At 41.1% G+C, this 26,173-nt stretch overlaps 1 protein-coding gene across 2 annotated transcripts in view; it reads right to left on the reverse strand.

Moving 5' to 3' along the window:
• Positions 1–229: 229 nt before the first annotated feature.
• Positions 230–26,173, reverse strand: part of CDH13 (cadherin 13) — a 534,614-nt gene continuing 508,670 nt past the window's right edge. The window contains exon 14 of one of the 2 annotated variants that reach the window (XM_067302424.1): positions 230–496. In XM_067302424.1, the coding sequence (XP_067158525.1) occupies positions 495–496 (2 nt within the window). In that variant the 3' untranslated portion in view covers positions 230–494. Of the gene's footprint in view, positions 497–19,804; positions 25,342–26,173 lie in introns of those variants that run through there. The other variant, XM_067302423.1, reaches the window with a different exon arrangement.

The raw sequence follows: 26,173 nt of genomic DNA on the forward strand, positions 1-26,173 counted from the left end.
CTCTTTAATTATCAAACAGCTTGATATTTTAAAGAAAATGACAGCGACAACAGAAAGAACAATTTACTATGGGTAGCAGGTTGAGTATAGCTTGGGGCCTATTAATCAGTCATGCATAAACAAGTATACTATAAAGAAAGTGCAGTAAATAAACAGATAACGCTGCTACCGCAGAAGGATTCAAAGACACGTTTCCAGGTTCTCAAATGTACTTAACAGTTACGTTATATTACATTAAGAGAAGCGAAAGCAGTATCTATATCTCACAGTTATAGACAAAGACATCAGTTCTCCAGCTTTGCAACCGTTACAGAAAATAATGGCAAGTGCTGGAGGAAAGGGAGCACGTTAGCTACATGCCATTGCCAGCGACAGAAGTCCCTTCTGGTGGTGGCACAGAGACACCAAGCAAGGCTTCTCGGTGAGTCCTTTTCGGGGGGCAGTTCCAGTTTCAAAGCCAGAGAGGTAGCAACAGAGAGCTTGATCCTGAAGCTTTCTAGAAAGCAAGCACAGACCATGGCCATTAACTTTGGGGGGGGGGGGAAAAAGACATCTGAAAGTAAGCATAAACTGCATAATCATGGAAAGAGGGTGCTTTCCCATTAAAATGGTGCACAACAATGTAATTAAAAAGAAACACAGAGGGGGGCAGTGTTTTCCATAGGTGAGCCCTTAGGGCGGATTATCTAAATTGCCGTTTGTGCTGGACCCAGCAGGGTTATCCAGCAGGCCGTATCCCTTCGCTACTTTGGGGAGACACCCAAAGAGCTTTCTTTTTCCCCAGAGCGTTATTCTGAAAAATCAAAGCCTTCTGAATAGCAGTATCTGGCTGATCTCTTCCCAAACAGAAGACAGCAGGTTACTCCGAAACAGCAGCAGTTTTTCCTATTTGTTTTTTTGTTTGTTTGTTTTTTAATTAAGCAGACAAACAGGACAGTGAGAAGGGGTATCTAGAGCCTGTTACTGGAGAGACGAGCTCAGGTGAGATAACCAGCGTGAGCATGGTTATCTCAGCATTCAGATATCCCAGATGTTTTTTGATCTGGTTCTACAGCACTGATGTTGGTGACGGATAATATTCAGGTTGGTATCACTAAAGGAATAGAACTTGGCCACCAACATTAACCCAAAGCGTTAGTAGGTACACTGAAGTCTCTCCACAAAGTATATAGCTAATGGAAAAGAAATTTCCTGTGTGGCAGTGGATGACAAAGGACACAGAGAGCAAAGATCGAAAATTTTGCCGGGCTAGGATGTGTTTCTGCTTGGAGATGGTTTTGCTATAGCCATGCACAAGCTTAGGCAGCTAGGCTGATATGGTCAACGGTAAGAAATAGGCCCCTCCAAAGGGCAGTTTGTCCTTTCCTAAAATAAATGATGTGAACTTATTAATACTTTCTACAGAGGAAGGCTAGATAATTAGCTTAGATTCCATTCTTGGCTTTTAGTTGTCTGAAGTTAGGCTGGGCTGAATCCTTCTCAGATACTTTTCTGAAAGGGAATAGAGGCATAGAAAAGCTTCTAATGACAACTCTCCTTTAATTAGTCACATTCACTGCGAAACAGCACTGAAACTGAACAAGTTGTGAGGTTCTCTGGCTTAAGTACTGGCGGGTGAATGCTGAAAATAGGGCTTTTGTATGCGGTTACACATCCTTCAAAACATCAAAGCAGACTAATGAACATATCAACACATGTAAACAGTGTAACTGCAGGGGACAGTATGCATAGATGGCAAGTTTTGTGGCTAAATGTAAAAATAAGTAAATATTCCTCTTGGTCCTTCCAGATGCACTGGTGTCATGCCTTTTTCAAGGCCTGACCGAGTTTTGGAGGCAGAGACCAGCTTGCTGGCAATGGTCTTTACGCTCTCTCCTGCTTGAATTTTAGCTGCTCTGTTTGCAGCATCTCCAGATGAAATGCATTTTACCTCATTAATCACTGTTAGGAAATACCACGTTTTATTCACCCTGAACCCAGAATCTGATCTCCATCATTAACTGCCATCTGCTACTTTGTGATAAAGTTATCCTCAGGCTTCCTCCACCCGAGTCAGGTAAGAATGTCAAAATGGCATTATTAAAATCAAAAAGACTGTTTTGTCATTAGGATCCCTGGAATCGCAGGGGCTGAATTTAAATTTAGGCTGTTCCCAAGCTGCAGCTTGACGTTGTTTGTCAGTGACTGTAGTGACGGCACCCCCAGCCTCACTGTTCTGCCTTGCAGTATTTTGAGGCCAAATCCATTGATAGGACTTTCAGGATGGGTGACACTAGGCCTTGTGTCCTTGTGTCCTTGTAGCCTGTTAAACATGGTGTTACCATTGCCAGTAATTGACCAAAGGCCACCAGGCTTCGTCTTAGCCGAGGACTTCTCTAGACCTCTCTTCCTTTAGCTGCAGAGCGATCAGGTAGCTCAAGTCTAATAGCAAAATAAATGGTCACGTGGTTATCGCTTGACCACAGGCCTTGTTCACTCTCCCTCGTCCTCGGACTTGTTTGTTCTTGTTTCACTGAACTGTGTGATCTATCTGGCAATGCTGAGTGTTGCATATATGGCAGAAGTCCAACAAATGACCCCCAGCAAGCAAAAGGCTGTAGTTTCGGATGAAAGTGCCTGCCATTGGGAAAATTGGTGCAAGACAATATTAAAGTAACTACAAGCCGACCCAAAGCATCATCGTCAACCTCGTGGATCTCCTCATGGCAGGAGAGCAGTGTGCTGACACCCACCTCGCCCCCAAACTCTCTGCTGTCTTTTTCTTGATTTTAATTGGAGTAGTAATATATTCTTGCATGCATGTATAAGGTGTTTTTGCTTTTTGCCCATAGCAAAATTTTGAATTTGACAACTAGCAGGGCCTGCCAGCATCCTTCTTCAATGTTTCTTGCTACTGAAAACACATACAACGTCTTGTAGTAAACTTGCATATTCCTACTTAGTGGTGGTTAGGTTTTATGAAGCTTTTTTGAGCACCTCTATAAAGAGGGGTTCTCTTTTGTTTTTTAAATGTGCATTTGTAACCAAGAGCTGTTTCCTGATAGGAGCGAGGTAGGGCTCATACCTGACCAGGACTGGGTACCTCCACTGTGGTTCTGAGGTTCTGCTCGCTTCTCTGAAGTTAGATACCACTGTATGCAGCAGGAGCAGACCCTTGGGCGCCATAGGTGAACCCGCACAAGGATTGTACCCAGTGCTTTAAGGTTTCAGCATTGATGCCCTCCCGCAGCAGCACCTCCTGAGAGTTAATGAAGATTAGATCTCATCTAGATATATAGCTCCAACACATTGCAACTTCCTTAATAAATTTTAGGGTAGACTTCAGTGCGGAATTACAGGGTAGGTCTCTAGCCATTAAAAAATGAATTATTGTTACCAATGTAACTCAGTGGCAGAGCACCCTGACAGCAATAGCCCGAGCTAATTCCCCCAAAGATTAGTCTCTGTTCCTGGAAGATAAGTGCTCTTCCTTGTTTCCTGATGCTGGATTTTTATATAGGACCTTGTGTAGCACTGCACCATTTTCATTTGCATGTACTGTACAGTACTGTATTGACAATATCGGAGAAGGTATTATATCACACCTAATTTGGGAAGACTTGGTGAAGGTTATCTCTGCCTGAAGCAAAGATACCACTGGGCTGGGTATAAAGCTGCCAGAATAATTTCTAATGAATAATGTATTAAACAATTTTACTCCCCCTCCTGTTCCTTCTCTGTGCATGAATAGTTTGGGATATTTTTAAAGAAAAAAAGAACAATTTAATACTGAAGCTAGAATATACATAACAGTTTCTTACAGGTGGCAGATCCAGAAGCAGATCTTAGTCTGGTTAGATTCTTTAAATAGACAGATTATTCCCTAATATTCTTTGCTGGTAGCTTTTGATCTGTAGGTCGTTTATGTACGATTGCTATAGGCCTCTGACATTCTGGTTTCAAGCAATTTTGTTTGGATGCTCAATCACCTGTTGTTATGTTTCCTCCCAAAATGACTAAAGGCGATTCATAGCATCTCATGTTTTGGACCTTTTACTTTTCATTTTGAAGATGAAATTCAGTTTACACCAACCAGCTGAAGTGCTGATTGCTTTGATATTCCTACTTCTTCTTACTTTTTTTTTTAAGCTATCAGAAACACAGCACTAAATGGGCACGGGGTGAATTATTTCGCAGTATGAACCTTAGTTTATGTTGATCTTTGTAACACTTACCTACATGTGTACAGAAAGCTAAAAATGAGTTCCAGGGGTCCAAAGAGAGAAAACATCTATGGAGAATACTTGTTAAAGTCTTCACGAATGCACTACAGCAACAGAAATTCAATAGTGTGTAGAAATCTAGAACATCCTAACTTTTATAGCCAGTCTTCCTTTTTTATTTATCTTTTTAGGATGCCATTTTGCCCTCTGTGAGGAAGGATGTGGTCACCTGAGGCTTTGGTGTCCTGGGAAGCGACAGATGTGGGCTGAACATTCAGCCTGATCTTTTACATGCTCAGCTAGAGATTGATTTAGGTGGCAATAGACCAGCAAGGTAACGTGTTCCCTTTCTGGACTTGAATTCTCTGGAAATGTTTTAAATTCACAGTTTTAAATTCTCTTCAGAGGGAAGAGAAGAAAAAAAAAAGAGAGATACAGAAAGAGAGAAAAGAAGCTCCTCTCTGCTACTGATTTTGTGAAGCTTGTTCAGACATAACAACCTCATTGATAACAAGTTGCTGTAATTTTCTTAGAGAAAGACATGAAGGTAACAGTCTTCAAAGAAGTAAGTAACTATATTTTCATGATATCTTCCCACTCTAGTAGTCTCACCTTTGTTTCATTAGTGGCAATTTCACAGCAGTTTTTCCTCCTTTAGGTTGCTTGCTTTTTTTTAAAGCAGATTTAAAATTGCTAATTGCACCTATCCTGGGATGCGCGTGGTATAGTTCATAAAAATGAGATTGATTCAATTAACATAATGTGCAGACAAAGCTCATAATGTTTGAGCCCAACGCACAGAGCAGATGCATGCTAAAACTTCTGATGTTTTTTTTTGTAAGCAGAAGGGTAAATAATTTGTGCGGTATCAAAAGAGCAGGACCTAATGCACAATTAATTGAACCTTCCTGCTTAACTCTACTCAGGGCTGGGTTTTGCTACCATTTGTTGTGAAAATACTTTGCCATATTTGGCAGGAAGTCCCACTGATTTCACAGATGAAACCAGTTGTGTGTATCCAAAACTAGATGGTTTGGGGAGACAGTGGTAGTTGATTGCGTATTGTACAATCCCCTAGATTCTCCGGGGCAATTAGAAATGCAAACCTGTTACCCTGGTAACTGCAAAATTTGACAGAATTTGAAACCCCTGATCTCTTTGGATAAGGCAGCAGCATTTATAAATTTTCTTCATTCATCTTACTATATTTGTGCTGCTGAATTGCAGCAGATACCCGTTTCTCAGCTGAAAAGATCTCGGATGACTGCAGAGCTAATAAATAATGGCAATTGTATGGAATAGACGTTCCAAAATTTCACTCGTGGGCCACTGGTGAGCTATACAGAGCTGGCTGATTGTAAGACAGTGGTTCACTCCCTTTATTTCTAGCTGCTAATATTTCACCAAAAGGCAGCTAAACACATTAAATGTTCTAATAACTCCAGAGAAAAATAAAATCAATGGCAAACATCTAAGCAGCTAATACCAAGCTTGTTCTCTCACAGGTTCTCTCCTCCCCATCCTGTTTTGTCGCAGTCACGTATTCTCAATTAGTTGAATCTGGAGTCTCGGCTGCACTCAGCCACAATGAAGGCATCTTTGCATAGCTGCGTGGTTTTGTTGTAAAGACGAATGGGGGGAATTTTGCCTAGATGGAGGTGGAGTCTCTGGAATTCAGCACTGCTGAGATTAATACCAAAGAACTGAGTTTAGGTGCAATGTCTGTATTGGTACTTTAGGTTTGGCAGGTTCAGAGATAACAGAAAAAGGAGGCCCTAAAATGATTTTGAGGACTGGAAAAAAAAAATCCCTTGTCGTGAAGTAGATAGGTAGCGTATAGAGAAGATGATTAACAACTGACACAGTTACCACGTAGAAATAATTTAGGGGGTGAAGACCATAGCAGGTACAAAAGGGTGCTTTTGCTAACAGAGGAGGTAATGGGTAGTTAGACACAGAGAAATTAGAAGTAAAATAAAAATTGCTAACCATAAGACAAACAGCGTGCATAGGGAAGATCTGTCAGGATCATCCACCATCACTTAGCTGGACTCTGTCTCCGATCGTTAGTCTTGGCATACGCTCCAGTGACTATTAAAAGCTCCTAGTTAGTGTTCTGGATTCTGCTCATCCTCTTTTCCTTTCATCTTTCAGCAAATCTGGCATCTGTGCCGAGCCCTGGCTCACATCCTTACGAGTGAATTCTTCTATGCAGGCAGCTTCCCTACTGCCTGATTTTCTTACCCTGGTGGGGAAAGAATCACCTCCAAACCAAGGTGCTAATTACACCATTGACTCTGCGACACAGCCACTAACTTGCTTCACGTACCCTTCCTAATAACTAGCACTAACTGATGACTTTTGGCTGCCATTAAGCTATGTCTGACGTTAACTGGCAAACTCGGTGAAATGCCTCCATCTGTCCTTAGCTATCTGAACCCCTGCAATCCGAAACTAGATTACACTTTTATCTTCAGAAAGAAGTTCCGTATAATGACGTTTATTTTTCTTACAGATGTCAGTGAAAGGGCGGAAAGACTTCATCCCAGCTGCGTCATGGTTTCATTTACTCCTTAAAAAAATCCTCTGTGTGAGGATTTAATCTAATTTTTTTTTCCAGAAGCACTAAGTTTGTTTGCACATAGATTCAGAAATGCAAAACTCTGAGGGTTTTTTGGGATTGTGTGGGTTTTCTTGTTTTTTTTTTTTTTTTTTTTTTTTTCATTTCATTTGGGGTTCTGTGCTCATGGAAAGTCAACTAATTAGTTTTTAGGCAAATTAATCTTCAAGTGACTCTAGGAGGTGGGAAGTTAATTCTCACGCATTCCTTGTTTCTTTATGACTATCTAATTATTCATGAATGTTGTCAGGGTTATGTTCTAGAAAGGCAGCTCAGCATGGGGTTAAGCAGTGCCCCAGCAGAGGAAGAAGGGTAAAAGATTTACATATTTGACAGGCATACAGCTGCTTTGAGATTGTCATTCTCCAGTTTTCATTTCTGTCCTGTTGGTATTGTAAATTATTAATCAAACAATGATTACCTATACAATCCTCTAAATTTCCAAAGAGCTTTGTTAATATGAACTAAGACACCTGCCATGCGCTCAAGAGAAGTTATGATCTCAGAGCCAGATTTTCCCTTGCGTTATGCTTATGCATGCTTGCTCGTGAATCAAGGCATTTGGCATGCAGGACAAAGCATAATTTGGTTGTGATTTAAATAGGACACGGAAAGACTTGTGATACAGGTTTGGATAAGGCTTTTTAAGAACTTGGGAAGAAATGCCAACTCAGGTGGTCATAAAGAATCTGTACAATGTAGGAAAAAAAGGGAAAGAAAATCCTGTAGGCGCCATGTTGTAAAGGGCAAAACTGAAAGCCGATGAAGATAATAAAGAAAAAATGAATAGGTAAAATTCTGTGGAAGAACAAAGAGGTAGAGAGATAGTTGTGGAAGAAATGAAGTCAATGAGGCAAAAATTTGTGAAGACCTACATGAGAATGTTTGAATTTCAGGGATATCTAATACAAGAAACAAACATTTCTGGAGGACAGGTGATGTCACCAGATCACTGAAAGAGGAAGATGGGCTCAGCTGCAACAGCTGAAACTCTCTGAAAAGAAGGAAGATAAAGCCAGAGAGGTAGGGTTGGAAAAGATTTGCATTATTTCATCTTTTTGGTCTGCAGTTACTAAAGCTGTATATGATCTGCAGGCAGTATAGCACAAGCATTAGAGATGGTCAAATGTGTTCAGTGACTAGCAGAAATAAGACCCCTGAAAACTCAGGTACACTAATTACAGTCAGAATGGGGAATGGGGAGGGGAAATGCCACAATATAACATTACCTTTCCCCCAAAGATTAGTGCAAAAAATATCCATTCTAATTTTTGCCAAAAAAAAAGGGATGTATTTGGTTTCTTTGAACTTTTCTAGGGAATTATTTGAATTTTCAAAAAACAAAACAATGTTTGATTTTGTTCCACTTCAACCTTTAAACCCGAAAAAACAAAATTAAAAAGTATTTTCCCTCTCTTTGCTTGTGACCTTTCTAAGAAGCAAAGGAAAGTGTGGCCAGTGTTGAGTCTCCAAAGGAATGAGATTCCTAAGAAAGACATGCCAAAGATAGATAGCCAAAGGGATCTACAGCTCTAAAGCTAGCTTTTATCTGAATGCAAACTTGAACAAAGCATCATTTGAAATAGAGAAAACAGAGCAAGACGGATTAAAATGATAGAGTTTGTATACAAATCTTTCCCCTTTGCCCTATTTTCAGGCAGGACCCTTAGGGTCTCTCTCAGTCCAACAAGTGGATTCCTTGCTTGCAACAAATTTTGCCTTAAGTTCCGCTGGGATTATGTGCTTTCTTCTTTCCATCACCTCTAAAGCTTGACTTTGTGCCAGCTCCCTGCCCAAGCAGACTCTTGTTGCAGGTTTCTTTCTTGCTTTCTGCCTGCTTTCCCCACCTTATCCTCCAGAAGCTTCTTTTACATATTATGTTTTTGATGTTCGGTTGATGTAAAAGAAGTAGCAACCTGCATTCTTGCCAGAGGGTCCCACCTTGGCCTGGGTGAGGCAGACATAAGCAGAAAGCCTTCCTCCCACCTGCCCACTGCAGCCCGTCTAGCAGAACAGAGCGTGCAAACCAGACACCATCCATCTGCGACATCTCTTGAGTGCCTGTTCCCTCCTGTCCCCACATTTTAAACCACTATGAAATGAATACTTGGAATGTTTTCTTAAAAAAAAAAAAAAAGCCAAATTAACAAATAAAAGTTTCCGTCGCTGTTTGGTCAAAATGCCACTGTTCATGACACAAGAGTGGCCAGATCCTGATCACCTTAACAAGGCAGGTAAGTTTGCCCACCTCGATTTCAGGTAAGCAAACGATTCGGGCATTAACAATGTATTTGGCTGTTGGTTCAGTGAAAAATGAGGGCAACTGGATTTTCAGCGATGAAAGAAGAAAAGCTGAGGCTCCAGATATAGCAACTAGAATTAACTAGAACGAGTGAGAAGGTAATTAACCTTCAGACTCATCAATATTACTGAGACTTGAAGACAGACCCCAGAAACAAAGCAACAAGCAAGGAGTGGCTTATTCTGTGCCAATCTGTTATGATCCATTCCAGGCACAATTTAGTTTTCAAGTCGTGTGTATCCAACCAATTTCACTACCTCCTCCTCTTCTTGTTAAAATCAAAGCAATATAGCTTTCTGGGGGGAAAAAAAAAAGCACAATATCTTGATGGTTTCTTAAGAGATCTCTTCTCACAGTTATAGGTATCTTAGAAAGGAAATTGATGCATCTTCCTTTCTTCTTTGCTTGTTCTTGGTACCACAAGCTGTGCACAGCATGCTTTCAATTAATTTAAGCTAACTTTCCATCTGCTCCAGCAAATGTAGGATTTGAGTGAAAGACAGTATGATGGAGTGACATGAAATACGCTAATAGCAAACACTAATGTGAAAGCCAGTCTTCTGTGGAAAATGTAATATCCATAGTGCACTCTTTCTACTCCATATTAAAGGCTCACTTTAGTGAAAAATGATTATTGTTTTCAATATTTGCCTAATCAAGATGGGACACTAAAGTTTTAGTGAAGGAGATAGAGATTTACATTATATAGAGCATGGTAATTTGATGAACAGGATGTATCAGATCAATTCCTTTTTAATTGCCACTTTCATCAAGCTTTATGTTATGGAATTATTTCATTATGTTTCTACACTTAAAACAAAGGAACACAAATGCTGAATATGATTAGAACATGGAAAGCTCTGGCTTTGTTATCGGTTTGATCAGAATACTGTGTATTTTGGAGATATATTCTATTTTTTTTCCCCAACAAATTAAAGTTCCAACAAAGGTATTTAAATTAGAAGAGCCAAGGCCACAATGAAACAGCTACAATGACTACATTCAAGTAATGACACAGACTAAATTATAGTAACTATGTACAACAAAAGCCTTTTGCTACTGAATGTATGCACTTTACAGACATTACTGTAGTCCTTTGTGTGTGTTTTTAGTACAAAGTAGGAATCTAACTTTGATTCTGGCACCAGCCTTTTAAGCAATAACCATTTAAAGCATAATGGTAATTAAATTCTACCTGCAGCCCAATCTTGCTCCCTACTGAACTCTTGAGAATAGGGTTATGGTCTTTTTTTTCCAACTTAAATTACCACGTCAATTCGCAAAGTAAAATTTATTTTGGATTCTGGTTCCTCCTCCCTATATTTCTCACATTAAGTACTGTACTTTTAACCCTAGTTTCACCACTTCAAGTGATCAAATAAACACAAATCAAAATTCTAGACTTGGTGAGATACACAGGGAAGTATGGTGGCAGCAGTGGTGTGAACAACAGCAGGCAAAAGATAAAAGCTTGTTCTTTATATTTAGCACCTCAAACCCAATACTGCTTGCACTTAGTAGTGTTCCGTAGAGAACAATTCCCCCAATTCCCCATGCATTATTTTGTACAGATCCACAAAAAGTCATGTGGTATCTCCATGGCAATTACGTGCCTGAGTCCAAAACTGCAGTAAAGACTGAGATGTTTCTCAGCTGCTGCAGTCTGTAGGTACTGCCTCTTTCTAGATTAAACCTCAAGCTTTGGCAAAAATTTTTATGGACCGCCTGGAAGCTTTTCATTCCTGGCAAGGCTGAACAAGAGCCGCACTGCAGGTGTCCTCAGAGCCTGCCTACACACCAAGCAGTGTAGAAGATGATACCCACTGGATGAAGGAAAGAGTCCCTCAAAGCGAGAACATGAACATGGCATTTCTTCTTCTCCCTGGGAGAATTTAAGCATCTAGACCTAATCCCTAGCATCTCACAGCACCAATTTGTGGGAATTTGGGGAGATTTCCAGGGCCAAGATGATACCTGAGTAGAAGCTGCTTAATTTTCTTTGATTCTTTTTTGGTTTGCCAGAAACAGATCCAAAGCAAGATGAGAAAAGTCTGTCTGATATCTCCTCTTCTTTATTGGATATTCTTTCATTGCAGCAGTTGTTGCAATGATGATAGAAGGATATAAGACAGGAAAGACTTGGAAGTCTTTTATCTGACCAACTGAGGCAGGTGAGGATGAAAAAATGGACATGCTTTTGGACACGCAATAAAATCATTCTTCGCTGATCTTTAGCAAAGGGCTTATGTGTCCAAGTGCTTGCCCTTTTCCCAGTTATGTCAGATGGTCTAATAAAAAGTATAAACTTTCCCTGGAGACCTCTCCTCCCTACTGTTTTACAGGACACTTATGTAGCTACAGCAGATAATGTCTTAGGGAATTTGTATGCTCAGCCTGAAACTCTTGTCAGAGATGTGATTAGACAAGCTTAATTAGAGCTGGCTTGACAAAATATATGTCGGTAAACCTGCACAGTTCTGCCCAGAAAGGCACTTTCAAAGGGCTCTGACCGCTGTGTTAGTCGTACTCATTTTTCAGTAGTGTATGCCACAGCTGTAACACACTTCACCACCATTAAGTGTTTTTCCCGTTGGGACTGTTTCAAGGCGACTTGCACAAGCTGACCATTTACTCAATCATCTCGTTCATTGTTAGATTATAACTGGTGCAATTGCAAAGAAGTGAGAGGAAAGAAGAAAATGAGATGCATCATTAGAAAACACCATCCAGAAGTGACAGATCAAGCTATTTGAAATGAAGGCAATCGTGAATGAGTTAGGGGATGTTTTACTTTATGCTGAAGTTGGATCATTGGCTGAAAAATAATCACATGGTCCATCAAAGACATAACCCCGAAACGAGATGGAGACAGAAGTTAACAGAGGATGAATAACAGAGGTAAGAGACCAAACATGCAGCAAGGCAGGGATAATAATGCGAAGTTGCTTAATACAAGGAACAATGACAACTAATGGTAGTTAGCATTAATGTGAACACATTTTCTCCTCATAAATCCAGTGTCAAACTCAATGTGACTTGCTTGAATGAAGATTCAGGAGAGAACATAGCTCTAAAATGCTAATGAGAAAGCAGGGAAGAATTATCAGAGCTTCACTTGGGGGGATGTCCAAGAAGATGAGGGGAAGGAAAATCTAGCAGGAACATCGCAGGAAAGATGTGTAATCCACTGGTATGTGTATTTCTAGGTCTTTGCCTTTGTCCAGGATGCAGAATAGAAGTCCCTTACGTACTCAACTGTAGAGATCAACTTATATATTTTTAGCCTGTAGGTTCCAAATTACGTATCGATACTTGTTATTGAGGGGAAGATGTCTTTGTTATGGCACTAATTGCACTTCTGAGTGCAGTCCCGTAAGCATTAAGTCCTATATCTTCATCTTGCACAAGATGAAAATCCTGTCCTTAGACCTATTCCTGGTTTATTACATGTGTCAGCCAGAATTACACATCATGTTCCACAAAATGCAGTATCTGCAAACATGCACTGCTACGTGTGGGTAAGTGTAAGCAGACGGAGATTAAATAGTATTTTGTTCAGATCTCTCTCTCTGACAAACAAAGAAAAAAGAGATTTTTTTTTTTTCTCTCACGCACATACAAACATGCACGCCTGTATTTGTATCTGCCGTACTTAGGGCCTAATATCAGCATAGGAGCTAGCTATTCTAGATTATCCTAATGTTTCACAGACATAACAGCTCCCTGCTAAGCTGGAAAACTGTTCCTAGCTGTGACGATAGAGAGACTTTCATTAATAGCAATATTTCAGCCGTTTCTGCATTGTTAAAACAACGGTATAGTTTCGTCACAACGGTGTAGAAGTCACATCCCGAATAACAGCTCAGCTGATAGTATTTTTAATAATAATTGTGGTTTTTATAATAAATAATAGCATATATTTATAATTGTGTAATTCAATATGCCTGTTTGAGGTAAATTACCTGGATCCATTATGTGGCTTTCCTGCATGTTTCTTAGCAGCCTAATTTGAAATAAACTGTATATACACACATATGTACACGCACATATGAAATTATATAGAAGGATGTATGTATGCACACACACACATACGTAAATAGGTAAGGGCACCTGTTTGTGACAGGAAAGATGTGTAAATCACGAAGCTCCAGATTCAGTTCAGAAGTTAATAGATGTCTAATATTATCATAACATAGAAATACGTCGAAGTAGTTAAATATTCAGGACTAAGGCTGATGTGTTGAAAGAACATTAATCATTAACCATTAATCAGAGATGGTTTGGGTCAGGCTGGGAGAATTCAAAGTTTAAACAAGCTTTAAAAAAGCCTGCTAAATTTGGGTGACAAAGCCACCAGGCGGACAGGAATTAAAAAAACACCTAACATGCAGCCAGACTTTGCTCCGGCTCCCGGCACAGCACGGGACCCCAGCTCCGCACGGCTCCTTCCCGCGGGGAGCACCCTCGGCCATGCACCACCCGCGCAGGAGCGACGCGGAGGCCGTGAAGATTAGCCGTAAAAGCGGGCAGATCGAAGGCCTGGCGTCGGCTCTCTTACCACCTACGGAAAGCTTCTCCAGGAAAAGACGGTAGTCGCTCTGCATTAATGCGCTCCGGGGAGCCTGTTCCTCCCGGGGTCCCGCAGTGTGGATATGTGAGTAACGGCTGGGTTTTTTTAGGGTTGCATGTCATTCCTGGACCACAGATAGTCATGGTTTAATTTGCAGTAGGCTATTGGTAGTAGAAGTTTATTTATAATGCAGGCATTGGTTTAAAAAGTATAACACTTTTTTTAATACCTTTAGTAGTTAAGCTTTAGCTTCACCATCTAAAAATGTTGACTATCATTATTAAATGTTTAAGGTATTTCACTGTTACAAGAACTTTTTTTTTTTTGAATGCGCTTTACCATTTCCTTTGTTCAGCTTAATTCCTTTACAGTTTCTTATTAAAAAAAAAAAAAAATCAAATCTTTCCTACATGATTATAATACCTTGGAGGCAATTATTAAGATTAAGCACCTGGCAGATATAAATTATGACATAGGAATTCACTGTCGGGTAAATCAGAATTGCAGCAAATTACTGAGTTTTTTTCTAAAATCCTTTTTAAAATAGTAAGGTTTTTGTATTTTATTTTGGTGCTGTTTTTTAATTTTGTCTTGGTTTGGGAAGACTAGTTTTAAATGAGTAAACAAACAGGCTTTCAAGGCCCATGGTAGGTCTCAGCTAAGGTGCAAAAATGATGCGAAAATATGCAGCGATAATTGAGTGTCAGTTTAAGAACATGCTCCCTATTGAACAGGTGCCTGTTGTTTCCTGTGAACTCGAGGTTATTGTTAATACACTGTTAACAGGATCCCAGGAGCTTCCATGCAGTTCATTTCACACTTGGCCATTGCAGTATTTGCAACAATTCACAGAGTTCGGAAATGTCCAGGAGACTTCGGCAGGGACAGCCAAGCAAAATGCTAATAAGGCAAACAGAAGAGAAGCCTGAGCCAGGCTTAGACTGTTGCCAGCCTCCATCAGCACTACACAATGTTGACATGAAAAAAAGGACTTCTTTCATCTCCTACGGCCATAAACCAAGGGGGATTTTATTTATTTATTTATTTATTTATTAACAGAGAAATAACAGAATGAAATACAAAGGAGGGCTTGAAAGAAGCCTATTGTGTTAGACCAGCGATATCTCTGTCAAATGAATGAGTATCCGTGAATGAGTATTGATTCATAACACAGCTATATAATACAATGATCTACTAGTCAGATCAGGGTTTGTCATGCTGCAAAATAATTTACAGTTCTACAAACTGGGAGAAAAACACTAGTGAATCAAAGCCAATCTGATTTATAGCCTTATGCTTTGGTGTAAATTGCACCAATTGTATAAATGACATATAAGGTGTAAAGCAACAGAAAGTCAGAAAATTGGACTTCCAAAAAAATCTGAGGTCAGTCAAAGATCAGATCCTAAGAAGGTCTTAGACTTTTGATTTACTTCTGATTGGCATGTTGAACACTACAGTGCTGTTGTTATAAAATGAAAGACTGATCTCGAAAGGGCAGAAATTGGAGTTAAAAACTAGGCTGGCTTGTGAAATGCTCACCAAGGTACATGACAAGAGTTTTAGGAAAACCGTTCATGAGCACCCAGATGCCATCAGACTTCAGTTACGCTTTGAATCCAAAGCTGCGCCTGCATTTGGGTGTAAACAACCATTTTTAACAAATCTTTGTTTGGAACAAGGCCCTCTGCTCCTTAACAGTTTGTGTGATGCAGTTGGAAAGTGAGTGGTGGGTGTTCACAGTCTTGATTCACGATGTGGCATCGTACTTCAAAACAGGTTAGCTTCAGATTGAGTGATGATTTAAAAAAAAAAAGAGAAAGAGGCCAGCAGACTCTTTGGATTGCATTTCCCTGGAGATTTGATGTCCTTCTTTCAGCTCAATTAGCAGCAAGACACATTTCATAAAAGTCTGGTTTGCGCCTGGTAAACCTCCTCCGGCTCGGAAGGAACTGGGCAGCTCGTAGGAGCTGTTCTGGGATCTGTGGCCTTTCACAAGAACAAACTAACAGGGATCTCCCAAAGGGAAAGGGTGCTCCACAACTGAGGAGCTAAGCAGGCTGAGCGGTTTCTATCATCCGTTCTCATTTTAGGATGTTTCAAATTTATTTGTGTAACGGAAAGAAGAAGCGAGCCAAGAGCGGGTCTTTTCAGAAACAAAATGAAAGCTGAACGTGTTATGGGGATGAGTAATGTCTCAGTCTATTCTTGCTCTCTTTTTTTTTTTTTTCAGACAGTTTTTCCAGATTTCACGAAAATCCACATTAAAAAACTTTTTTTTGTTCAGATTTCCTTTGAAACTAAAAATAATAAAAAAAAATTAGAATCCTCAGCAAAACCCTAAAGCAGCAGAAGAAAAACCACCTGCCAGGCTAATGAAGATGACTGCCTGGTCATCTCCACGCTGCCTACAGTCCCTGCTTCCATCCCTTTAAAGATCCTTGATTCACCCCCAATTCCCAAATTAATTAGTGTGTAGTATAGTTTAATTGCATAGTGCTAATTTTTTTTTTTCCAAATGAACTGAGCTTTTAATGAGTATCCACTATTGAACACAAAATTAAAAAAAAAAAAAAAAAGAAAGAAGCTCCTGCTGGGTGTGTGTGTGTGTGTGTGTGTGTGTGTGTGCATGCGCGCGCCCTGCCCAGGCACCCCATGGCCGCGGCTCTGCGCGGGAGCTCGCGGGCGCTGGGCACGGAGGCCGCTCGGATGGAGGAGCCGGCGCTCGCCAGGCTGTGACGCCGGGAGGGCTTTGCAAAACTTGGCGAGGCGTCACGACCAGTCCAGTTCTTACGTGATGTAGCTAATAGCCACCTCTCAAACATGTGAGTTTTACTGTACCGAAAACTAATCTTTGTTTTATTCTCACTGTCTCCTGACGCGGGTTATTCCAGTCTCTGCGCTGTATCATTTCTGCTGTGCTCTCTGCTCTGTTCATCATGACCACCTTGCAAATCAAGTGTCGCTGAGCTTGGGCTTTTCTTTCCTGCAATCCAATATATGAAAAGCTGAATATTTGTTAATTGAGGCACCTCTTGTCTGCAGGTTTTGCTGTTTTGCTTAATATAAAGGATGATGACAACTATGTTACCTTGGAGATACAGGAAACATTTCGGTATATATTAGCTCACGACAGCTTTAAACAAAAGAATTGGTTTACATTTATATAATCATTTTATCACTCAGAAGGGGAAAAAGTTGCAGGCTCCCGACATTTTATGATGCCGGTGGGAGTTAGGTGTTCAAATGCCGCCAAAGGCCAACTCCCTCGGTACGCGCCAAGTCAATAGTACATGCTGTAACCCCGAGGCAGGTTACAATCCCTATTTTATGGATACTTGGAAGGTGTCTCGCAGCACTGTTGCTCTACTACAGCTGATCAAATAGCACAAAGAATGAGACACAGCTGATGTGATGGCTTATTTATTTATTTGTGTGCAAAAGAAGGGCTGTGTTTGATTTGCTGTCATTTCCACGTTCAGGCCAGCTTCGTTATCTTGCCGCTGTCCCTCACAGAGCAATTACAGAGAGGGTGAGGCTGGCAAGGTACCTGGAACGGCAACGCTAGCCCGGTTTGAAATTTGTCCCCAGGTGGCTGCTGGCCCAAAGTGAGATACCACGTGTAAACAGCAATAGCCATATTTATAAAAGACACAAGTTAAAAAAAAGTTAGTGGTATAAAGATTTAGTGCAGCTGTGTGTATGCACTGTCTACTTATGGTTCATTAGCCTTCTGCTAAAACTATATATGTGCTCACTTTGGAAAGCCAACACTATGAGTTTTTTGGGTTTTTTTTTTTTTAAGTACTAAGAAAAGCTGATGATGAGCATTCCCTCACTCTAAATCAATTTAGTATTGTAACTGTATTGCAGAGCATTGTTTGCAAGCAATTTATTAATTATGTGTGTCCAGCTATGGCTTTTCCTACTGAATTTTCAGTATGCCTTGCAGTAAACAAGTACTGTAAATATTTTTGCTCTTCTTGTGCAGGAAGGTTAGTCATTAAGAAGTATATCCAGCCACATCACTGATGGTGGGTGTTCCACAACTGCACTTGGAAACAGTAAGTTACAAACTGAGGCATAAATTATAAAACTTGCTGTCACATAATGCTGAAGTGTGCCGGACTGTAGTGCCCGACTTGCTGCTGTACCTGCAGGCGCAGCGAAGGTCGCCGTGCGCTGGAGGGGCTGAGCGCAGTCCAGCTGGAGGCATGGTACTTGAGGAAGAGCATCCCGGTGGTTTTACAGCAGGAGCAATGACCCTTGCTTTGTTTCTGCAGGTAGGACGTTTGCACTGAGGCCAGAAGGGGCTGTTCTGATTTATTATTGCAGGAGAAATATGTTACGGGATTGAACTGTGCAAAGTTACAGAGCAACAGTAGACTGTGCACCAGAAGGTGTGGTGGTAGATGATACATGAGAAGGTTGAAAGGGCAAGCGAAAACTTCTACTGGACTAAAAACCATTCAGCGTTTTCTATCTCTGTTAACATTTTCTCGCTTATGATTTAACTTTGTACTGTTTCAAACACCTCTTTTAAGATACAAAGCACAGCTTTAGTTTAGGACAATGATCTCAACTGAGACCAAAAGAAGTCAGACTTTTTGCTGCGGCTTTTGGGTAATGACCTTTTGCTCAATTACACCACAAGTTTCACGTACGCTGTTTCATCCTCTACTTATTATGGACCACATGAAAAGCCCCCTTTAGATTCAAAGTCTGCTAAAGTGTAGGCAAAGGCTGCAAAGTACAAGCCTATGGAGGTGGGTCTCGGGGAAAGCAAGCTGCTATGGATTGTGCTCAAATGTTTCCCTCCGGCACTGCCCTCCCTTCCCCAGCTTCCGCTAGTCTCAGATGTAGTAAAAGGTTCTTTTTTCGGGGATATTCTGCATGTGTCTCTGTCACTTTAGATAACTTCCTAGAAGATCTAAAAATCAACTTGCAGGAATTTCAGAAAGTCAACAGGCACTGGCTTCACGCTGGAGAAGACATGCCCTGGCACAGAGGCAAAGATGCACAGCGTTGAGACGCAGATTCCCCCAGGACGGTCATGCTCCCTCTCCTCCTGGTCTCTCTCCTGGCCTGGATTCCAGGATCCCGCTTATTATTTCACCTACTCAGCCCTTCTCCAACGTCTGGGAGTAGCTGGCAGTGCTAAAACGCACACAAAACACCCCACTTGCTATTCGTAATTAGAGGTTGTGAGAGCTCAGTCAAAAAAAGAGAAGTAGCAGCTTACAAGCCGCGGAGAGACGCCTGGCAGTGGAGCCTGCAGTTCTGCTGCAGGAGGGCGTTCAAGCAGTGGGAGCTCATGGGGGCAACCTGGCCCAGAGGCTTGAAGGAAATAAGGGCTCTAAATTTTGGTGTAAGAGTCTTATGAGTCAGGGCAACAAGCAGCAGCCCACATCTGCATGCACACCTGCATAGAGACGCTTTCCCAGGATTTAAGCACAGGGTAAGAGCACGTCACTGCTGTGGCCATAGCTTATGGCAGTACTTGCTGTTAAAAGCCATCGTAATCAGCCACAACATCAATGACCTCTACAGAAGGACAGAAAGGCGGTCCCGTTGCTTCCCAAGATGGGCCTTGCTGATTGACAGTCATTCATCCTTTTTCTGCGTTGTTTACAGGATGCACTTTTATTTTTGTGGACATCTCTTCTATTTAAGCCGAGCTGATGGTGGTAGGTGGGGAAGGTGAGCAGGCGAAGCAGAAGGGAAGCACAACAAAAATCCATTAAAGCCTCTGCGTACAAGCCAGCGGAGGGACAGCTGACCTGGATTTGGCTCAGTGCAACTCTTCGTAATGAGAGTGGGACTTTAGAAAGTAAATCACTGCTGTTACCTGAATAGATGCCAAATAATCTGCTACTGCTTTCATGTGTAGTCAAATGTTATTTACCTCTCTAACCTCCTGATTCTTGCCCTATAACCACGGCATGATGATGATGATGAAGGCCGCGATTTATCTCTTTTGCTTAGAGCAAGGTGGGAGGTGCTCTTGCATTTAGCTCAGGATCTTCCAGCCCTTCGACAGGTCAAGGTCATTTTGGAGTCCTCCACTCCTGCTGAATTGTTTCAGGAAGGTCTACGCCCAGACAAAAGGTAAAAGCCCATACATCCTTTATTTGAGCATTTCACAAATAAATTACAAGTTTCTTTTCAACCACGTCATAAATCAAAACGTTTATTTACACCTCAGAAACAGCAAGCAATTCAGCAACTAGGGCCCAAAGGAACGATTAACTGGAAAGGTAGCTGAATTAAGTATCTTTAAAATCAAACAAAATATTTTCATCCTTGTTTGAACTTTAAAAAAAAAGAAAATCATAAAAAATACCTTGTTGATAACTTACAGTGTTCATTATGGGGCAAACATAATTTTATAGGAGGCTTCTGTTAGAAATGGCAGCGCCAACACAGCTTGTTTGTACTGACTTCACCGTCATGGTCCAACCAACGCACTCTCATTCTGCAACCCCAGGTAGGGTGTGTATGCATGGACATACAGACACTCTGTCTTTAGACTACATTCATTTAACCTCAAATCATAAAATACAATTAATTATTGATGCAAAGGGATAGTGTAACATTCAAGGGATGGATTAAAACTTTCCCAAACAGCTGTCCTGCTGAAAGTGCAGTGATGCAGAATTCTGGCTCTACCCACTTCCCCTTCTACTACAGATGACCTGCTGATACACAGACGACTGAAAATGAATCAGTAAACAATTACGCTTATCTTCAAATGATATAAATTGTGTTAAGAGGGGACAGCTAAAGGTAGCATAAATACAACATGAGAATTGGAATAAGCTTGGGGGTTGTTTGTTTTTTTGATCATTGGATTGATTTGGCATACATTACCCATGACTTTCCCTAACTCATGTACTCAGCCATAATTCATGGAATTAAACTGCTTATTCCAAGTCTCCATGTTGTACTAGTCTCCCTCCATCTGCATATATTATATATATATTTATATATGTATGTGTATATCTCTATATATCTACATATATACACACACATAGCAATTGTGCAAGTAGTAACTTTCCACTGAGAATGCATGAGTGTTTCCATTCCATTTGGACAAATATAAATCAACTAGCATACCTTGACATTTGGTTAGATAAAACAGTGCAGGCCATGGGCTATGTGTTTTACACAGTAAAATAGTCAGCTATATTTACTTTAAATGAATTAAGTAATATAATAGTTACTACTGAAGTACTTTGCATGTTAACTCTGAAGATTATAGATCACAGAGTTATTTAGAGAGAAAACTATGACTTTTTTTTGGTCACCGTTGGACAGTGTCTCTCTCAGACAACTGAGTTTCTAGAGATACAGTGAGGGGAAGAGAGGATCATGGAGTTTTGCCCTAGACGTGGTATTCTCAAGTTGATGTGACTCTTAATAATGCCGCTTATCTTGTGTTCATTTTTTTAAAATGAAGCATTATTAAACCCACTCAGAAAGAAATTTGGCCTTTAGACGAGCGGTGATGTAAAATGATTCGTATACAAAATTCTGCTCTGTCTCAAGTGGCTAAGTGCGTTGGTAGCAATTGAGAAGAAAATTGGCTGTTTCTCAATGTTTCTGAAAGGAAGTCATGCAAAGGAAAGACCAGTGATGTAAAAGTTGTTACTACAGCATATGTCTTTCCCTTTCTAATGATAAAACATTTAAGCTAGATCCCTATGAACTGATGGTAAGTCCGTAATTTAATAGAGGAGGTTTGTATTATAGTTATCCCTCACTTAAATGACTACGCAAGAGACCAGGAAGAATTATTTGTCTAGAGGCCGCAGCCATTTTAAGTAAAGGTTAAACAGAATTGTACTGGGTACCTTAGGGACATGATAAAGTAAGTGGCCAGTGAAGGAAGCGAGTCATCTGCAGGCGGCATCTAGGCTGTACGTTCCTCTGTATGCCACAGAAGACAGACTTTCATAACATATAAGCACTCAGCAATCATCCTGTGGCAAACACTGCTGCTTTACTGTTCACAGCAGACCAGTGAAAACGATATGCGGGAGGTTTAAATGAAAAATTTCATCTAAATAGGACTGGATTTCAAGCAATTTTAGTAATGGAGTTGTTCTTTGATTCATACCAGTGTAAATGAGATGAGGATAGGGCTCAGCAAGTGTATTAGCCAGTGTTTCACCGTTACCTAATTTTCCTTGCTACCTACTAGGAAATTCAGCTGGTTTCCCTTGGTTTTAACCCTCAGACCTACAGTTACTGAACAAAATGTACATTAATAAATGCACATTGGCATACTGCAAGCACACGCATGAGGTGTACAGACAGGGGTTCAATTAGCAAGTTTACCACCAAAGATACTTTTACCTTCCTAATAAAACTCCTCTTAGTGATTAACTCACTTAATTGTTATACCCAATTTGTGTTTTAAGAGCAGATACTGTTTTCAAGTGAAATGATTTTTAAAAGTTTTACGCATGTTACAAAATGAAAAATCAAAAAATTCACTGCCTTTCTGACCGTAGACAGCATTGTATGCCTACAAACATAGACTGAAATAAATGTTGTAGTGTCCAAAATAGCTAGGTAGAAATACGCGCTATGTTATAAAAACAGCAAGCTACGGCTGAACAAACATTAAACATAATTAACTACTAAAAAAAATTGACTGTAATCTTCTCTGCTTTTTCATGATATTGTGAAAGACTAACAAATTATTGTAGCTCCTTTGTTTCAGGAAACGGGCATCATTTTTCCTGAGCCCCCGCTCTTATCCAGGGAAGAGAACTCAGGCTCTAATGTGGCTCCTTGTTCGTACACTGTTACGGGACGTGGCACGGTCGCTTGTAGGAAGGGGTTGTTCTGAGGGACAGAGAGGGAGGAACATTAACACGGCAGCTTCATTTTCTCATGTATGCTTATGCAGTTCAGTGATAGCTCCGTCTGAAGCTAGAGACATGTACTAATAGCTGGGAGGCTTCAGTTCGGGTGCAGAAAGAAAGTGATAAAGGTGAATGAAGGCTTTGGTGCATCTTGATTCAGTTTCAGCCATAATACTGACCTCTCTAAGTGTCAAAAGAAGAATGATCTCTTGTCCTGGGCACTCGCGGGTAGGAAGCTAGCCTTCCTGCTGTTAGTGCGGTTCCAGGCGGAGGAGATTTTTCTTTGCTCCTGGTTTTGGATGCCCCTGGAATGATCCCCCAAATGCTACGTGAGCCTTGGTTTAAGCCAGAAAAGGGTAGCTTTATGGGGTACTTGATACAAATGGCACTCATACCAATGGTGTCTTTCCAGAGACTGGCTAAACAGAAGAAGAAAGCAAGCAGAAGAAGAATATTTACGTGGGAGGATGTTGTCATTTCTTTTATTCAAGATAGAGCATAGGTGCAATTCATCTTTGGGTGCATTTGGACGCATTCATTAAATATTTTTGTTGTTAAGCATTTGTTGATTTTTGCCTTTGCAAACTTTGCGTGGAAACTGTATTTTTTTAAAACACATGATTGTTGACGACCAAGCAGCAGCAGCATATGACTATTGCAAGGCGTGGGGCAGAGCAGGAGAACTAGAAGCACGCCTGTGTTAATGTGTGAGATCAGGCACTTCCCGCTTAAATGCCTGCGGCTGCCTAACAGCCCACTCCTGCAGCCCTTGCTCAACTGAAGCTGCCACTAACCTCCACGTACCACTTGGGCAATGCAAACACCTCGAGCAAGCTGCGAGAGGATCAAGGTCCATGGGAGCTTTCACTTGGTCAGGGCTGCAGGAGCTGAGCTGGAAGAGAAAAATAGCTATCAAGGCAGCTTATATCTTACCAAGAAATCTACAAAATTAGGAAAGTTCTCAACAAAAATTAATTTTACCTCTGTCACCATTGTTGTTGTTATTTTTCCTTTTGATAAAAAAAAGACCTGTTGTCATATTTGGTACAATACAGGAAGTCAGAGAAAAAGCTATTGTACAGCAATTTTTAACCACCAACACACATTTAATATCTAGTGTAGCATTATGGAAAACTAAATGTATGTTTGGATTTTTTTTTATGCTTCCAAAAAGCTTTACTATTGAAACATATATGTGATGTGGAAGATATGCTCATAATCTCACTGTAGTAAAGACAACATACAGTATGACTCATAAGTACTGTAAAAATGCTAACTAAAGAACGCAGCTGCAAAGTTCTATTGCATAAGGAAGCTTTCTTGTTTCAACTTTAAATAAGCAATTTTATTAAAATATTCTAAGACACTTACCTTACCCTAGTTACTGGCGAGCTCTAATAAAAGCCACAGTCTGTCACTAGTATACTTTTTGTGTTAATTTTATAAAAATTTGGTGTGAGCTTTGATGGATCATTCACAATTTATTATCAAGATGGTCACCTTGATGCAGTTAGAAGGTTTTCTTTACCTTACATGCTCACAGAATTAAAAAAGGATTCATATTCATACGTAACGAACACCCTTTTTCCCCATGTCTGCAAACAAGTGTGGTAACTTTACACACACAAAGAAATGCTCTTGTTACTCTTAACTGGAAACTGTGTGTACATGTGTATGTATGTATTTTATATATATATATATATATATTCAAAACAAACTATATATATATAATGTGCGTGAATATATTTATATAGTAGGGCATCTGGTTTCCTCTTTGCGCTTAAGCATGTAATGCCAGCTGCGTAGAGGCTGAGAGAGGGACCGTGCTCCCGAGCGATGCCTTTGCCGCTGCTGCTGCTGCTGCTCTCGGCAGCGTCCGCCTGCCCGACCCCGGCTGCAGCTCCGGCTTTGCCAACCGCCCCGGCACGTGCCCACGTGCAGGAGCACGGAGGGCGCCAGGGTTTAGCCCCCTTTAAAATCAGGCGCAGCACGTCCCGTTGTTTTCAAGCCTGGCCCAGGCTGCTCTGCCTCCCGCGCGGCCGCGAGCCCCGGGGACTCGACGGCGCGTTCGCTGAACCTGAGGTGCAAGACGAGACACTGCGGAGCCCTGGGCCTGCTCGACGCGGCGTCACCCAAGCGGCTGGGTCGGTGGTACGACTGCAACCGGCTCTCTCCTTTCGGCCACGCTATAAACAGCAAATGCAAGAGGTTTAGCCGTGCTGGAACAGCTGCACGTCACCTGGGGCCGTGTTACTCTGCTCCGGCCCTTGCCCTGCTCCAGATGAACATGTTCGAAAAGTTAAACCTGCCGTACAACTTTCCTCTCTCTATAAATATATATATATATATATATATACATACACTCATACATATACAAATACTAACCCACAGACAAAATATTTTCTGAACAGTTGAATAGCAACAAGTCAACAGATAGAAAAGAAAAAAAAAAAGGAGTCATTCTGTTTTCTGCTCCCCCAAGGTCAGGTTTAGATGGCATGGTCTTTAACATTCAGTGAAAACTCGCATAAACCTTGCACCGTGCAAGAGAAATCCATTAATAAATGAAAGTAAGGGTAGAGGCTGTCAAACACCGATGTGTAGTCGGGCAAATTAAGTGAGGTCGCAAATTAAACCGGATCTGGAGCAACTGAGGCCTAGTAGTGAAGAACAGTAACTGTAAACTGCAATCTTCCGCTCGGACGTTTTCTTTTTTTTCCTGTTGCCATGGCAACTCGGTAGGACAGCTTCAAATGTCACGAGTTCTTACAGACCTAAACGATGGGAAACGCGGGTGGTTATTACTACGCAGATCACAGCATCTTTTAACCTTTTTTTTTTCCCCTCCTCTCTCCAATCCAATTGCTGATTAGGTGCATGCACATTACTCAGTAATTCAATACGAATTATCCAGGTTCAGGAGCAATTATTTGCAAAGACAGATATCCGCGGGAAGAAACCCCCAAACGTGAGCCGGGGCATTCAGAGCCCGCCGGGGTGCGAGGCAGGAAGAGGCAGCGGGGAGGTCTGAGCATAAATCCGGAGCCAGGCCCCGAATCGCCTCGCCCGAGCCCTCAATCGCTCACGCTGGGGCACGAGGGCACGTAAAACGCCAGCGCGTCGCTCCCTCGCATGCACCTGCACTGAATAGCAAAGAACAAGCAGACACTACCTTTTTTTAAAAAAAATCACAGTCTATTAGTGCCTTGTAGTTTGTGAACACACCATAGAGTAAAGCAGCTGGCATATCATATCAATATGGACAAAAAAATATACATCTTACCTTTACCATCTAGCCCGCCCCTTTCTTTTTTTAAGTGGAGGTGCCACACCTTGAATGATTCTACCCATTTTTGGTGGGCACCCTGATAATACAAAGGTAGCAGAGAAGCTCAGGAGAAGAGGGGAGATGAGGAGCTCCTCTAGCATCCGTTGTAGTTAACGGGTTGCCCTCCTCCAGCTTCACTTGGCATCAAGAGGACACTCACTAAACCGTAAATGTTCAGCTTCACAATAAAAGCACAAAAGAATAGCAAGAATAAAATTAGCAAAGCCACATAGCTACGTGGAGATCAACACAGAGCTTGTGTGGGTTTGTTGGCCCTG

This window comes from Apteryx mantelli, chromosome 10 (assembly GCF_036417845.1).
Source record: "Apteryx mantelli isolate bAptMan1 chromosome 10, bAptMan1.hap1, whole genome shotgun sequence".
NCBI classification, from domain to species: Eukaryota; Metazoa; Chordata; class Aves; order Apterygiformes; family Apterygidae; genus Apteryx; species Apteryx mantelli.